This window comes from Mustela erminea, chromosome 14, assembly GCF_009829155.1.
Source record: "Mustela erminea isolate mMusErm1 chromosome 14, mMusErm1.Pri, whole genome shotgun sequence".
Lineage (NCBI taxonomy): Eukaryota > Metazoa > Chordata > Mammalia > Carnivora > Mustelidae > Mustela > Mustela erminea.
Window position 1 is genome coordinate 18,853,341 of NC_045627.1, and position 15,531 is coordinate 18,868,871.

The window sequence follows — 15,531 nt, forward strand, 5'->3', positions numbered from 1 at the left end:
AAGATTTTATTTATTTATTTGTCAGAGAGAGAGCGAGCGAGAGCGAGCGAGAGCGAGCACAGGCAGACAGAGTGGCAGGCAGAGTCAGAGGGAGAAGCAGGCTCCCTGCGGAGCAAGGAGCCCGATGTGGGACTCGATCCCAGGACGCTGGGATCATGACCTGAGCCGAAGGCAGCTGCTTAACCAACTGAGCCACCCAGGCGTCCCTGTTTGTTTGTTTTTAAAGGACGCTTAGACTGCCCTTCACTCATGTGCACATCTGTGAATATTTGCAGTGGGCGGCCCTGGAAAGCATGGTGGGTTTGTCTCCGGGGCTAACTCTGCTATGCCAGAGAGTTTAGACACTGCACAGTCTCACTGGACTTCACCTTACTTATGGCTGAGACTTGTGAGTGAACAAGCCCTCCAGCTTCTTTTCCATTGCTCATATTCTGGTACTGGGGAATATCAAGATTTTACTCTCTTACGACTTCCGAGTTCTGAGTACCAAGTCTGAGGACTTGAGCTATGCATGGTTTCTGAACATTGTCCAGTAGTGGATTCAGGATGGCTTTTCAGGCCGGAGGTGCTGGTGGTAGTTTTTTGAGTCAGCCTAACCTACAGTCTTCTGGGTCTAGATGTGGAAACACTTCTCAGAAATGCTGCAGTGTCTTTGATTCTGTTCTGAAGCGAGTGTGTGGGACCTGGAGGAAGTGATTCTCCCACCTCTCCTCCCACGGCCGGGCCTGGGGTCTTAGTTAAGTCCTGCCCATGAGCCATGGCCTTTGACGTTCCGAGTACCTGCAAGCACTTACTTCCAGAGAAGTGACCTTTTCCCCTTTTATACGATTTTGGCATCATCTGCACGAAAATAGCATCCATACCTTTATTTTCAAGCTGCAAAGCTTGCTTGAAAAACAAAGGTTTGCCTTCTCGTGAAATCTGGAAGGCTCTTTGAACTTGTGTGGTGGAACGATTGGGCTTTTGGAAGGGGCAGCTTCAATCCGTATTCACGAGACGTCACCGCAGGCCTAGTTGGGTGTCAGGAAGAAAGCAGGATGTTACCAGAAGAACAAGACAGATTTCTTGGCGTAATGAATAGTTTTCATTCCTTCTCTCTGATGGGAGCCTCCTGGAGGAGCAGCCCGCAGGAAGATGGGTGAGGCTGTACTTGATCCTGTTTTCCAGAGGAAACTGAGGCTCGGCAGGGCTCGAGGGCTCTAGCAAGGAGGGAGATGGCCGAGTTGGGTCTCAGCTGCTGGCTCCCCATCTCACACGGCTGACACGCATCGTAGCACTGGGTACACAAGCCAGTTCCTGGGCATCATCGCAGACACTGGTGGTGTCGGGGTGCAGGGAGGTGACAGGGCTGGGAACCATCTGCAGGACTGAGGGAGGACGTGGCGCTTGTGGGAGAGGAAATGGAAATTGCCAACATGGCTCTTAGGGAGCCGACCCTGTTTTGGCCTAGTTATTGGTGGGAGCCACTGGCCTATCTCACTGTGTCTTTGGAGTAACTCTCACCGTCAGCAACTCCCTGCTGGATGAGTTCTGTATGGTTAGCATTCCTTCATCTGTGTGTGTGTGTGTGTGTGTGTGTGAGAGAGAGAGAGAGAGAGAGAGACACACACACAGAGAGAGAGTGAGTCTGATTAGAGTCCCATATCATCTCTGACCATGTGCTGTTTTCCTGTTGTAAAGATGGTGAGGTCTTAAGAGGAGATTATCTGACAGTTTGCTCAGCAGAGAGAAGTGAAATAACACATTGGCATTGGTCTGGTCTCTGTGGTTCTGAGGGGTTTCCCCTCCTGGTAGACTTAGACTTCCCACATAGGCCAGAAGAAGCAAGGAACCCACCTGAGAAGCCCGTTCATTCCCTTGGGCCTGAACATCCCACCAGGAGTCTCTCTTTCGAGCTCTCATAGCCGCTTTGAGGTGGGCAGGGTTCCCTGGGCTGATCTGCTGAGGAGTGTTTAGGGCAAGACCCAGGGTGTGATGCCAGGAGATCTCCTCTCCCGCAGGACCATCTGGTTGGACTTCCATTTGACTTGTGTCCTCTGGTCACCAGGTGGTCCTAGGGATGACCCAAGCTCCTCTAGGGTGCCTGTCAAATGGCCACAGTCCACTCCGGTTTCATATTTCTGAAGAATGCCCACCTTATGTTCCTTGACCATCCAGATTGTTCTGAAGCAGTTTTCAGTATCAGTGGCATTTCCAGTAGATTTTGTGTTCTCTTCCACTGTCTACATGTTGACAGATGTGAGGGACATCTCTTGAGATATGAACAGATATTGAGTGAACCCCTGCTTTGTGAGTTATGCGGGTGCTCGAGACCACAGCCCTTCCACCGTCACTCATGGTCTCCTGAGGTGGGTGGGTGCAGACAGACATGTTACAGAAAACACTGGAACAGCAGCATACACAGAAGGAAGAACACCCAACCTTTTTGCAAAGTCTGGGTTAGCTTGAACTTTATTGCCATTTCATTGGTTGGTATTTGATGGGGAAATTGGGAGTGGACATCTGTCCATTTTTATTCCCCAATCAGATTTGGGGTTCGGTAGAGCAGAGCCTGGGTCTCATTTGTGCCAGTACCTCCCAGTTTGCTGACGGGAGTCACTGGGGAGGTGGCCAGGAGGACAGACTCCGTGACATCCATTTGAGAAATCCTGCTACCCAGTTTTCCTCCTGGAGGATTTTCTAGAGCTTCTAATACACTAATACATGCTGCCCTCTCTAGAAGATGCTCTAGTATACAATTCCTCAGACTTAACTCGGATTTTTAATTTTTTGAAAAGAGCATTTTATCAGATGATTATTCTACAAGGCATACGAAGGAAATACTGCCAATACTGATTTCTAGCCATGAACCCTACAGATCTGTGCAGGCGTTTTTGTAGTTAATACAACATTCACCATGTGAGGGAAAGAAGTTAAGCTCACTCTTAAGGTGTTCTCACGGTGAGAGTAGACAGTAGCTCTTGGATAGGATAGAAAAATTGAGAAAGGATGTGGGATCAACAGACTCCTCTCAGTGCTGGATTTAGGTATGGTTTTTAAAGCACCGACAACAGCCCTGTGAGGGGGTATTTGAATCTTTTCCTTTCACAGATGAGTAAGCTACAGCTCACCCGGGGGTTACCTGTGGGAGATCTTGAGTCAGATTATGGTCTGGCTTCTGCTGATGACATATTTCACTAACCATGGTGATCTGTTACAGAACTGGGTCTTTGTTCTTAACTTTCTTGTTTTAAATTATAAGTGTTGCAAAAGTTGTACGTGTTTATTAAAGAAAAACAGGTGGGACAAGCCCCCCGCATGGAGGAAAAAGGGATTCATTGGTATTTTTGCATATTGTTGGACCAGATGGTCCTGAGGCTCAACGTTTCTGTGATTCTCTCCTATATCTGTTAGGTAGCTCTGTTTTATGTACACGTGAAAACATTTCTCCACCGGCTAGAATGGTAGATGAGGCAGATTTGCTGCCTGATTTCAGGTTATCTCGGTGAGCAAGTGAGCATGGAGGGAGCCCCTGAGCCGTCCGAAGTCCTGTTGCATTATTGCTTAGGCAGCACGCCTTTGGAGAGGCTGTGATACGGTCATGGGGGGTGTCCTCTGCTGCTCCTTCGGGGAAGGCCAGCCGGGGAGCCCGCAGTCCCTTGGGCCAGTGAGGGCGGGACAGATGTGGCCTCTGCAGGGGCCGGGTGTGCGTCCTCCTGACGCTCGCGCTCTGGGCCCTGCGGGGATGGGCATGCAGCCCCCTCCTGACTGTGTCTCTTGCCTCCGCAGAAGGAAGACGGCCTGGGCGCCATGAGGTGAGCGCGCCGGCCCCGAGAGCCCCCGAGAGCGGTGTGCGGGCTGCGGGAGCGAGAGCGGCCCCGCACGTCTGGCCACGCACGTCCCCGGCATGAGGCCGGGCAGCATGGGCGCGCCGCCGCGGGACCGCTGACCCCCGCCCGCTGGGACCATGAAGGAGGTGGTGTACTGGTCCCCCAAGAAGGTGGCAGACTGGCTGCTGGAGCACGCCATGCCCGAGTACTGTGAGCCCCTGGAGCACTTCACGGGCCGGGACCTGATCGGCCTGACCCGGGAGGACTTCACGCGGCCACCCCTATGCCGCGTGTCGGCCGACAGCGGGCAGCGGCTCCTGGACATGATCGAGACGCTGAAGGTGGAGCAGCACATGGAGGCGCACAAGAACGGCCACGCCAACGGGCACCTGGGCGCAGGTGCGGCCGGCCCCGGCCCCGGCCTCCAGGCCAAGCCCAACGGGGTGCCCAACGGCTATAGGAAGGAGATGATCAAGATCCCCATGCCAGAGCCCGAGCGCTCCCAGTACCCCATGGAGTGGGGCAAGACGTGCCTGGCCTTCCTGTACGCACTGGCCTGCTTCGTCCTCACCACAGTGATGATCTCGGTCGTCCATGAGCGAGTGCCTCCCAAGGAGGTGCAGCCCCCGCTGCCGGACACATTCTTCGACCATTTTAACCGGGTGCAGTGGGCCTTTTCGATCTGTGAAATTAACGGCATGATCCTCGTAGGACTCTGGCTAATTCAGTGGCTGCTCTTAAAATACAAGTAAGTAAAGCTACAGCTGTGGGACTCTGGGGCTGCAGGGTCAGGGGGTCTGTCTTGCAGACCTCTGATAGTCATTGTTTGGAAACGAACGTTTTCAAGCAGTAGGAATCAAAGCATACTAGCTCCTTTTTTTATTCTGATTTTATTATTTTAAACCATGTGCCCTGTTGAACTAGCAAGAGCTCTGGCAGTTGTAAGAAAATGCTGTGTTTACTGCCTGTTTGGTATAGGATTCCTACAGAGCGGTGACTGGGGTTGTGGAGATGATGTTCTTCTGTTTTCACAGGGAGGAGAACCCTCATGGAGCACAGGCTATCGAATCACAGAAAAAGTACCCAAACTCGGGGTCATTAACCTGCCAAATAAATTGTGGACAGTCGGCCTGCTGGCCGTGTGGCTGTCCCCGCGCAGGCTCAGACAGTGGGCCCTTCGGCAGGGCGTATTTAAAGCTGTTTCACACACAGAATGTGGAACAGCGGTTCCAGAGGGCTGGGGGCCGTGGGGAGAAGACGTTCTCAAGAAATGACTTGTTTAGGCCCATGGAGTATGGACAAACCTGCATGGCTTTCTGCCTTCTAGAACGTGTGCTACTTAACATGTGGCTGTTGCATTGCGGTTTCTTAGGATTTTAAACGGGCACATTTTAGTTTCAGGTAGATCCACTTTTTTTTAATTATTATTATAACTGATTACTTTAACCTTATTTTTTAATTAAATACATTAGTCTAGTAGTTCCAGGATACAAAATTAACCAGTTCTGAAGTGGTTAATGAAAACAGCACAAAGATCAGTCCTTCCTTGGGGGACAGTCCCCTCCCTGATGCCTCTTTCATAAGCCGCATGGCTCTGTCCAAGGACAGTGGGACATGCTCCACGTTCTGCTTGTTCTTAAAACCAACCTGGTTGTCAAACAGGGGCTGTAGCATGGCGCTTGCTGAGCCTCCAGCCTTGAACGAGTCTCTCTGGTAGGACCCTACCAGGCCAAAGCTATGGCCCAAGCTCTGAACTCCATGCAGACCCCGTCCGGCAAGCTCTGTGTTGGGTTGCTTGGGGCCGACTAAGCTCCAACATTGTTCTCCTCCTTGGTGTCTGCTTTTCCCCGTTAGTGGACTGTCGCTGTGGCTTTTGTGCATGGGAGCTGGGAACGGTGTGTTGAGAAACTGCACTTGTGTCCAGTGGACTGTGTTTCACGACCCGCAGTACGGTTGAATGTTAAGGAAATCCTCTTAAATCAAGAAAACAAACTGCAGACTGAGAGTCTGCACCGAACTTGATCCAAGAAACGATGAGTTTTTTCCTGGAACGTGTTTGCACCTTGAAAATTCGAGATCCACAATTTGGAAATGAGCACAGCACCTGACTGGGCACTGGGAAGGGGCTGTCAACCTTTATAAAGGAAGTTGTTTAAGTGGATGGTATTTATTTTGGGGTTGTCTTGTCTTGTCAGTGCCACGGTAAAGCTAAGTTTAAAATAGAAACCGTGGTCTGGGCTCTGTTGATTGGGTAGAAGACTTTTTGGTGTTTTGTTGGCTTAGTTTTAACAGGCTAGTAGGTAGGATAGCGTTGAAATGTGAGGTGCTCAGAATTTACTAAATTACATTCTTTTAGCCGCCAAACTTCAGATCTGCTTTTGATTTCAAACTTTTTTTTCTCCCCCTGAAAGCCCTTTAGAAAACAATGCCAGTATGTTTTGCTTTACAAAGGCAGGGTCAATTCAAACTATGTTTTCTGGGTTTTTCCCTGATTTTTGTTGTTTTGTGTATTATGGGTTTGTTTTCTTTTCTTTTCATAAAAATTTGCACGTGCAAGAGAATAATTTACTGCCCTAGAATAAAATATTATCTGTCAGTCATACTGTGTGCAAATTCAGATGTGTCACAGAACTGTGACTTTTATTTTACTTTTTTTAGAACTGTGACTTTTAAATAACATCTTATTCTAGGAAGTGTCCTCACAATAGGGCTTGCTGCTTCTTCTTTTTTTTTTTAAGATTTATTTATTTATTTGACAGAGAGAGAGAGAGAGATCACAAGTAGGCAGAGAGAGGGGGAAGCAGGCTCCCCGCTGAGCAGAGAGCCCGATTCGGGGCTCGATTCCAGGACCCTAGGATCATGACCTGAGCCAAAGGCCGAGGCTTTAGCCCACTGAGCCATCCAGGAGCCCCAGGCTTGCTTCTTTTAAGCAGATTACTCTTTATGTTTCTCTCCGCTGGGACTTCTCCTCAGACCAGTAGTGATTTCATGTTTTACTGGTATTAACGGCCAGTGCCATAGTCATTTGGGCATTGAAATGACGCAGCCTCCTTAAGCTGTGAGTCCGCTGGTTCACACCTTGGGCAGAATCAGGCCAGTGCATGGCTGCAGGGCCGCCTGGGTCCAGCCCCCGTCAAGCCCCAGCGTGCCAGTGATGTGGGCCAGTCTCTAAGTCCCCAGAGCTTGTTTTTTCTCACAGATATAATAAGGGCCTCCTAGTCTAGATGATACCTGTTACTCTGTACAACTGTGTTTTGTTTCAAACATGATCCAATGGACCAGTTACGTTTAAAAAGTACTAGCCGAGGAGTGGTTTTTGACCAGAAGACATCCAGCTCAAGATTCTCTGAAGTCTTCTCTCGAGTTTCCCCATTGGCAGGAGACGGACACAGGAAGGGGAAGCCAGCGGTCACGATCATCCAGCCCCATCCGCCTCCTGGGGCACATCCCTGACTCCCCGGCTCCTCCCTGGGGAGGCCCCTCTTCAGCGAATGTGACACAGCAGATAAGGGGGGGAGGAGAGATCGAGATTGACAGCCAAGCAGCCCATGTAAATGAGCTCCTTTCCCTCGCTCTCATCAAGATGATAAGGATGCTTCGTAGGGTCAGACCGCTCGTTTCCAGTCATTTGGCTCTTGGCACTTCTAGTTGTGGGATATTCTCTCGAACAGAGCTGACATCTCACTCTGTGCTTGTCTGCCGCATCTTGCCCTCTCTCCCCCGCCTCCCCCAGAGGTTTGCCCCTCAGGAGCACAGCTCACTTGCTCCCAGGAGTTAAGCTTGTTTGGCCAGTAATTCCCCAAGGGCATTTGACTTTGATTCTAAGAGTCTCTGAGCCCTCAAAGGACTCAGTCTAGTCCTTCCTGCTTCTGCATCATGGGCTTCTTAGAGAATTGGAGGCTGAAGCTGGAGAGGATAATTTATTGAGCACTCAGGTCACTGAAATTTGGGCCAGTAACAAGCCCTTCAGCCAGATGTGTATATATGTATCTGTACATACACATACATTCATGTGGGATTTCCGTGGCATTACGAAGTGGAAAACTACAATAATGCCCATCTTTGGGAACTTTTTGATTTTTAAAATTGTAAATAATGTTGTCTCCCCGTTTAGAATTGGACTTTCAAGCCACCGACTAGGAAAAAGCCCTGGGGAGTCTCTGCATTTGTGTCAGACTTCACTGCAAAACAGGTATCCCTTGTTTTTGGAAAGCATGACAAAGCGTATGTTAACCTTACTCATTTGGTAAGGGCTCCTCGTGCGCGGCTAAGAGGTCGCTCCCACGGCATGGGACCCATGTGGCTGAGCTCTGTCAGGACGGTGTGAGTCCCCGACAGAGAAGAAGGTCAGGGAGCAGGGTTGTGGAATTTCTGAGTTTGTTCAGGGTCCTCCGGCCACCAGAGAAAGCACTGTGACCTAGACCCACGGTCGCAGGTGCCACAGACTCCACTCATCCCCCACCGAGCTTCTCTTCCAGCTTCCTCCCTCCTCCCAGGCGGGCAGTGGATTTTCCTAGAAACCTACAATGTCTTCTTTCCTTCCACGCCAAGAGTCCCTGCGTTCTGACCCTCTGACTTCAGGTTCTTCACTTCTTGTGTTCCCGTGTCATGCTGGGCGCTGGGTGCTCTGGGGGAGTCCCTGCCCTGTTCCTTAGCGTGGATTCAGACTCCTTCGTAATCTGGCCCTGGTCTGTCCCCACCTCCTGTCTGACCCCTCGGCTCGTTTCCCCAGAGCTCATGTCACTGTGCTTTCTGCTCCTCACTCAGTGTGAGGGTTGAAGTTCCTCCAGGGAAAAGCGTCTATCCCGCCTGTCATTCATCTTTATGCCCCACTGCGGGGTACCGAGGCTGCCAGACAGAAAGTGCTCATTCCTTCACTTTGTCTTTGCTGAGCAAACTACTGGTGCTGGGCACTGCTCCCACCCCCGGGGTGCTGCCCTGAGTCCTCCTGGAGCTCACGCTCTGGCCAGGGTGAAGCAGACACTCAGAACGAACGAATGAGGCCCGGCGGTGTTCAGGGAAATGGAGAGAATTGAAGCGGTGTGCCGGCCTCCATGCTGGGGGTCGCGGGGAAGGGGTGCTGTTTGATATGGTCACTCAGAAAGGCCTCTGAGAGGTGACCGTTGAGCAGACCCCTGAGTCCAGGTGAGGGGCACCGCGCAGGTGTGTGGGGCAGGAGCTGCCCAGATGGGAGAGGTGAGCACAGAGGCCCCGCAGCTCCCCCGAGGCACAGCCAAGGGCCCATGTGGTCCACCGAGCGGAGAGGAAGTGGTGAGGCGGGAGGTCAGCAGGGTGTGGGCAGCAGACCCGCAAGAGGGCAGCAAGGGCCGTGGGTGAAGCGCTGGGATAGTGTCCCAGACATGGTGGCAGGTTGTCAGAGGAGAGTGATGTGATCGGGTCAGTATTGTTTAGGAACCGCCCTGGCTGCAGTGTAGACACGGACAAGCCAGAGTGGCCGGGGCAGCCAGCAGGACGCCACTGCAGCCTCCAGGAGGGAAGATGGCTAAGACTTAACGAGATGTCTGAGGGCGTCTTGTGCTGGGCTAATGGGGAGGGATGGCTGGCTTCAGGTGCATTTGGGGTTCCCTCTATTTTCCAGTCACAGGGCCAGCTGCCACTGTAGAATTTCTCATAGGAGATTTTGAGGTCTCTCTGTGAATCCTGAATTTTCTACAGAATTGAATGAGGAGATCAAATTCACTAATGGGAGTTCCCAAAACCTTGTTTGAATATGTTTTACTTCAAAGTCCAGTCACGTGTGTATCCCAGTAGCTGTTTTCTCCTGTGGCTACTTTTGGATGAGATGGTTGCCTAAAGGGAGTCGCGTGAGTCTGCCGGGTTTGTGGATGGGGACAGGTTAAGGACGAGTTAAGTGTTGCCAGATGTATCAGCCGTTGGCGGAGAAGAAAGGGAGCCGCTGGGTAGCTGAGATGCAGAGTGGAGTCGAGTTGAAAGAGCTGAGTGGTCGAGGCCCTTGGGGCCCGGCGTAGAACATTCCAGCATAAACGGTGGCAAGGAATTCCAGAGACCACAGCCACGGAGTAGGTTTGGAAGTTGATGGCATCCCAAGGGGAAGAAGGAGCAGAAGGGGGAATGGTGCTTGCAGACCCGCTGAAGAGCTGCCACGACCTCTGTCTAAAGGAGCTTCTGGGGCCATGCTCCTCTGCGGGAAGGAGCCTGTGTGGGGTCCCAGTGTGGCTTTTCCGGGGTCGTGCTCCGAGAGCCCAGACGGGGACCCCTGGGTGGCTGGTGGCAGTGTGTGTGTTTCACGCTCAGAGACCACTCTGGTAAGGGCTTGTTTTGTCTTTCATCCTTGATGAACGCTCTGGCTTTGAGGGCCTTGTTCACCAGGAGGGTATCTGCCAACCTAAGGACGTGGGACAGCATCACCTCTCCCCTGCAAGAGGGGTCTCGTTTCCCACAGTGCCCCTGTGCTCGTGGGCAGCTCCTGCCGTCTGATGTGGACTCAGCTCGTGCGGGCTTGTGTCTCACTCCACGGGCTGGGCTGACTGGGAAGGCTGGCTCATTCCTTTTACTCCGTTTTAACTCCACGACTGTTCACAGTAAGCGGATTGGATCAGAGGACTCCTGTCTCTCCCCCTCTGACATGGTTACTGTCCGCCGCATCCCTGTTGTTTTCAGGTCTCCGATGGCTGCAGTCAAGTTTTTCACAGCTCAGCGTGTGGCACACCTGACCGGAAGCTGGCCGTCCCGCTCCCGTGCAGTGTGGGCCATTCCTCACACTCTGGGGGAGGGTTGCCTTTACTGTAAATGGACCTCGTCCTGAGCACCACGAGGCTGGTCTGTCGTGGGTCGTCAGGACGTCTTTACGTTCAGTGGTCGATGGAAAGTGATCGAGGGCGAGGCAGCGGCACTGAGCACAGCAGAGCGCGGGAGTCGTCTTCTGGCAGGTCCCTGTGCAGCCTTGCGGTCACATGGCTCCTTATTTGACAGGTCAGCTGTCGTGTTCCTCAGTCACACTTCTCCACTGAGGACTGCTGACCAGGAGTGCCCAACCTTACTTTCTTGCTTTCTGTTTCCAACAAGTTCTCTCCTCCTTTGATTCTGACCCCTGACCCCATGCCTCTCCCCCTACCCCCCGACCCCCACAAGCCATCTGGGCTGAGATCCTGTTTCCTTTCCTTCTCTGGGGCCTTTCCCTGTCCTGTTATCATCCTCTGTGACCCTGACCTCCCAGGCTTGTGCAGGCCCCTGCTCCCCTCCTTCTCCAGTGTGGTCATCCATCAGCAAGGAAGGAGCGTCACTCCAGGAGCTGGGTGAGGGGACTCACTCCCCTGCTCATCCTCACTTCTCGTTCCCACAGTAGCTGTGGGCTCCTCTTATTTCCTCATTTTTACCAGGTTGGATCTCAAGACCTACATGCTAGTCTCGGTCCCAGGAATTGTAGGGAAACTAGATTCACCCCAAGGAGCTACCTAAATTCAGGAACCACAGCAATTTAGGTTTGAAGTTAACAGAAACGTTGTAAGAGGCTTTTCTTTTTTTTTTTTATTAATTAATTTATTTTTTTAATTTTTTTTTTTTTATAAACATGTATTTTTATCCCCAGGGGTTCAGGTCTGTGAATCGCCAGGTTTACACACTTCACAGCACTCACCAAAGCACATACCCTCCCCAATGTCCATAACCCCACCCCCCCTTCTCCCAACCCCCCTCCCCCCAGCAACCCTCAGTTTGTTTTGTAAGATTAAGAGTCACTTATGGTTTGTCTCCCTCCCAATCCCATCTTGTTTCATTGATTCTTCTCCTACCCACTTAAGCCCCCATGTTGCATCACCACTTCCTCATATCAGGGAGATCATATGATAGTTGTCTTTCTCTGCTTGACTTATTTCGCTAAGCATGATACGCTCTAGTTCCATCCATGTTGTCGCAAATGGCAAGATTTCATTTCTTTTGATGGCTGCATAGTATTCCATTGTGTATATATACCACATCTTCTTGATCCATTCATCTGTTGATGGACATCTAGGTTCTTTCCATAGTTTGGCTATTGTGGACATTGCTGCTATAAACATTCGGGTGCATGTGCCCCTTTGGACCACTACGTTTGTATCTTTAGGGTAAATACCCAGTAGTGCAATTGCTGGGTCATAGGGCAGTTCTATTTTCAACATTTTGAGGAACTTAGCAAACTCAACACCCAAAGAACAAATAATCCAATCAAGAAATGGGCAGAGGACATGAACAGACATTTCTGCAAACAAGACATCCAGATGGCCAACAGACACATGAAAAAGTGCTCCATATCACTCGGCATCAGGGAAATACAAATCAAAACCACAATGAGATATCACCTCACACCAGTCAGAATGGCTAAAATCAACAAGTCAGGAAATGACAGATGCTGGCGAGGATGCGGAGAAAGGGGAACCCTCCTACACTGTTGGTGGGAATGCAAGCTGGTGCAGCCACTCTGTAAGAGGCTTTTCAACCTAGACTCGGGAGAAAGGGGGAGAGAGCGAACAGAAAGGTACATAAGGACAATACACATTTTCATTTGTTAATTTTATTTATAACACCGGGAGAAAAGGAAGTCCCAGCAGCTTCCCCACAGGCAGTTAGGTGAGAAACAAAAAGGAAACAAAAGTTACCTGTCATGTTGCCAGACATAAACAGTGGGTTTGTAACCTTTCTGATATTTTCCTGTGCACGCTCAGATATGTATAATATATATATGACTGTGGGTTTTGTTTGGTTTGGTTTTTTTAAATGCGGAGCCCCATGCGGGGCCCCATGCGGGGCTCGAACGCATGACCCTGAGATCATGAGCTGAGCTAAGAGTTGGACTCTTAACCGAGTGAGCCACCCAGACGCCCCTATATGAGTGTGTTTTTAAATAGTATTATATTTGCCTTCTACTTTATAGCATACCCAGGGATGGCCTCTTTCCCCGCTTCTCTTAAAAATCCATTAGGGATGATCTGCTGTAGAAGTCGCCACGTCTGTCCCCCACCTGCCTGTCCTCATCGCTATGGAGGCAGCCACGCGCTTCATTACACGGTAGATCCTACTGGTGGCAGATCACCTGGGCCTCAGGCTGCTCACTTTCCTCAGCGAGTTGCGGAATGACTGTGGTGGCACAGCTTCCTCCCCTGGGAAACGGGGGTCCTGCAGTAGCATCTGTCTCAACATCGTCACGCACATGGAGGGAGGTAACATGTAGGACGTGCCTGACAGCGTCCCACCACACGCCCTGTTCAGAAGGGGCATCCCTGCCCTTCCTCGCTCTCAGGCCTGATCCCCCATTCTTGAGATTAGGGGCCTGTGAATCCCACTGGGGCTCCTGGCCATCTCTGTTGCTGCCCTCGATCTCCACTGTCCCCTCTCAGCTAGGCCGGGCAGGAGCCTCCTGCCAGTCACTGTGCCATTTTTCAGCTTAGTAGATCACCCATGTCACTCTCTGAGTAAGTTGGTGGATGTCCCCCTTCTCCCAGCGCATACACTTTGGAGGCCAGAAGGCTGGTGGCGACCGGGGAGGTCCTGCCAGCACTCTACCCTTCCCCCTCCTCATGCTCAGCAGACGTGCACAGCTGGCCTCTCTCTGGAATGTTGTCCTGTCCCATCCTGTCCCCGTGTCATCATCGCCTGCCCCCCGGGCCCCGTGACAGCCTCGTTCAGTTTTACTGTTTACTCTTACCGAACACGATCTGTGTTTACTTGCTTACCTGGATTAAATGTAGATCATCACATCTACATTTATTACTTACTTATCTTGGTTATTGTCTGCCTCCTCCACGACCAAGCTCACACCACGGGGCAGGTTCTGTGTCCATTATGCTCCCCCATATACTGCCAGTGCCCACAATGATGCCTAGTGCCCGTGTTCTTAACACATGAGTAAACAGGTCATAGCAGCAGCTCGAGTCGCAGGAGTGTTGCCCTGTGCTAGTTACTGGGCCAAAAATTCAGTAAGTGTTCGCCACTGCTGCTGGTAGATGTGCTTATTAAGGTTTTCGAAACCCTCTGTGAAAATGAGAGTGTGTTACTTTTCAGGTTAATCCGTCAGCCCCAGGGCAAACATGAATTGTCTGTTCCGCTAGTGGTGCAAACCAGCCCCTGAGTTAGGGGATTCGAGGTGGTATGTTCTGGTGCAGGAGAGATCTGGCGGTACATGTATGTCTGTGCATCACGTATGTACACATACAGCTGTTCATGTAAAATCGAGTGTACCAGGTATGTGTTTGTGTTACGTATGCACATACAGGTGTTTGCGTGTGCTGTACTTATAGGCACACGTATATACGTACTCAGATATGTATTCATTTTTGTTACTAGCCTGAAAACAGCAAAGCCCCCTTGACTTTAATTCTTTGTAGCTCTTTCAAGTAGATCATGTTGATGTTATCGTTCAGTAAAATTTTTTCTTGATGTTACAATCCACATTTAATCCAGGAAGTGATATATTTTTATAAAAAATGGGTTGAGTGGGGACAGTTTTGTCATGTGATCTGTTCTTTGCAGATTCCCTAAACTAGCGTGGACCATTTCCTGCACTTAATTGACGACTGTATTTTACTGCACATCTTTTACCTGGGGCTGAGAAACCGAAGCTCTAACCTTTTTTTTCCCCTTGCCTTGACAACTTTGTTAGTAAAAAGAGCAGCTAATTGAAAGTCTGGACACAAGGGCCTGTTGCAGTTCTTATTGACTGACTCTGCCCCCAGGCTAGCCTTTAAACTCTTCACACCCTCATTTTTCCATCTGTAAAATGGGACAGTAATAGACGCTAAGCAGGAACATGGTTAAAATAATTAGCATCAAAGATTTAAAAAGCCAACTCAAAGAGATTTTACAAGGCTTGTGCAGACACGTGTCTGGGATGGGTCCAGGGACATGTCTCATTCTCCTGATTCACAGAGGGTGCCGTCTACCCCGTGTAGGGCACATAGGAAGTACTACATGAGTTCTAGGTCTCCCAGGAGAGATGTATGTTTACCCTTTGTTTTGCAGCATTTATTCCTTCCCTTTTGTTTTTTTCACAAACCATTCCTTGGAATCCTCTTTCCTAAAGTACTGAATTAAGCCCTGGGTTTTCACGGCCCTCCACCTGGAGCAGCTGAAACCCCTGTGGGGGCGGTGAGGAGACAGGCAAGGAGGATGAGGACCTGGTCCCCAGGCGCCAGGGGTTTGCAATCCTGCTGGGATGAAAGCGGTGATCTTAGCAAATGTACATTTCACTATACGTGCCAACAGGCTGCAGGGCAAGCATCAGTGCAGATTAATTCTGGCCAATCTAGGAAAGAATTGAAAGTAGAAACGTTTATGGAGAGAGACAGGAAGGGCCTGTCAGAGGGAGTAAAGAAGCAGATGTCTGAGGCACAGAACCACGTGTCTACAGGTACCGTCGGGAGTCTCCCCGGGACGGCAAGATGAGGCCGGCAGGGCTGTGTTGAAGAGCTTCCTCCTGTAGAAGGGGTGAGACACTCTGTTGCCAGTGGTGGTGCCAGCGGCATGAATGAAAATACCACAAGGTAGAACCAAAGTTCTGAAGTGATTTGGAGGATGGAGTGGGACTGTCCCTTTGGGGACATCTGGAAGGCTTCATGCAGAAGTGGCATTTGGGGTGGATGGGGAGGGTGGTAGCAGCCAGGATCATGGGAGAGGTCAAGGAAAGAGATCTGGGGCAAAAGCAGGAAGCTAGGATCTGAGAGAATAAGTGGCTCTTTTGCCCAGGGCGGTGGGCTTTATGTTTGCAAGA

At 50.7% G+C, this 15,531-nt stretch overlaps 1 protein-coding gene across 12 annotated transcripts in view; it reads left to right on the plus strand.

The window, feature by feature from the left end:
• Positions 1–15,531, plus strand: part of SGMS1 (sphingomyelin synthase 1) — a 266,791-nt gene that overhangs the window by 224,603 nt on the left and 26,657 nt on the right. For 11 of the 12 annotated variants that reach the window (XM_032312956.1, XM_032312959.1, XM_032312958.1 and 8 more), the window contains 2 exons: positions 3,769–4,557; positions 7,924–8,001. In XM_032312956.1, coding sequence (XP_032168847.1) covers positions 3,947–4,557; positions 7,924–8,001 — 689 coding nt within the window. In that variant the 5' untranslated portion in view covers positions 3,769–3,946. The remainder of the gene's footprint in view (positions 1–3,768; positions 4,558–7,923; positions 8,002–15,531) is intronic. The other variant, XM_032312968.1, reaches the window with a different exon arrangement.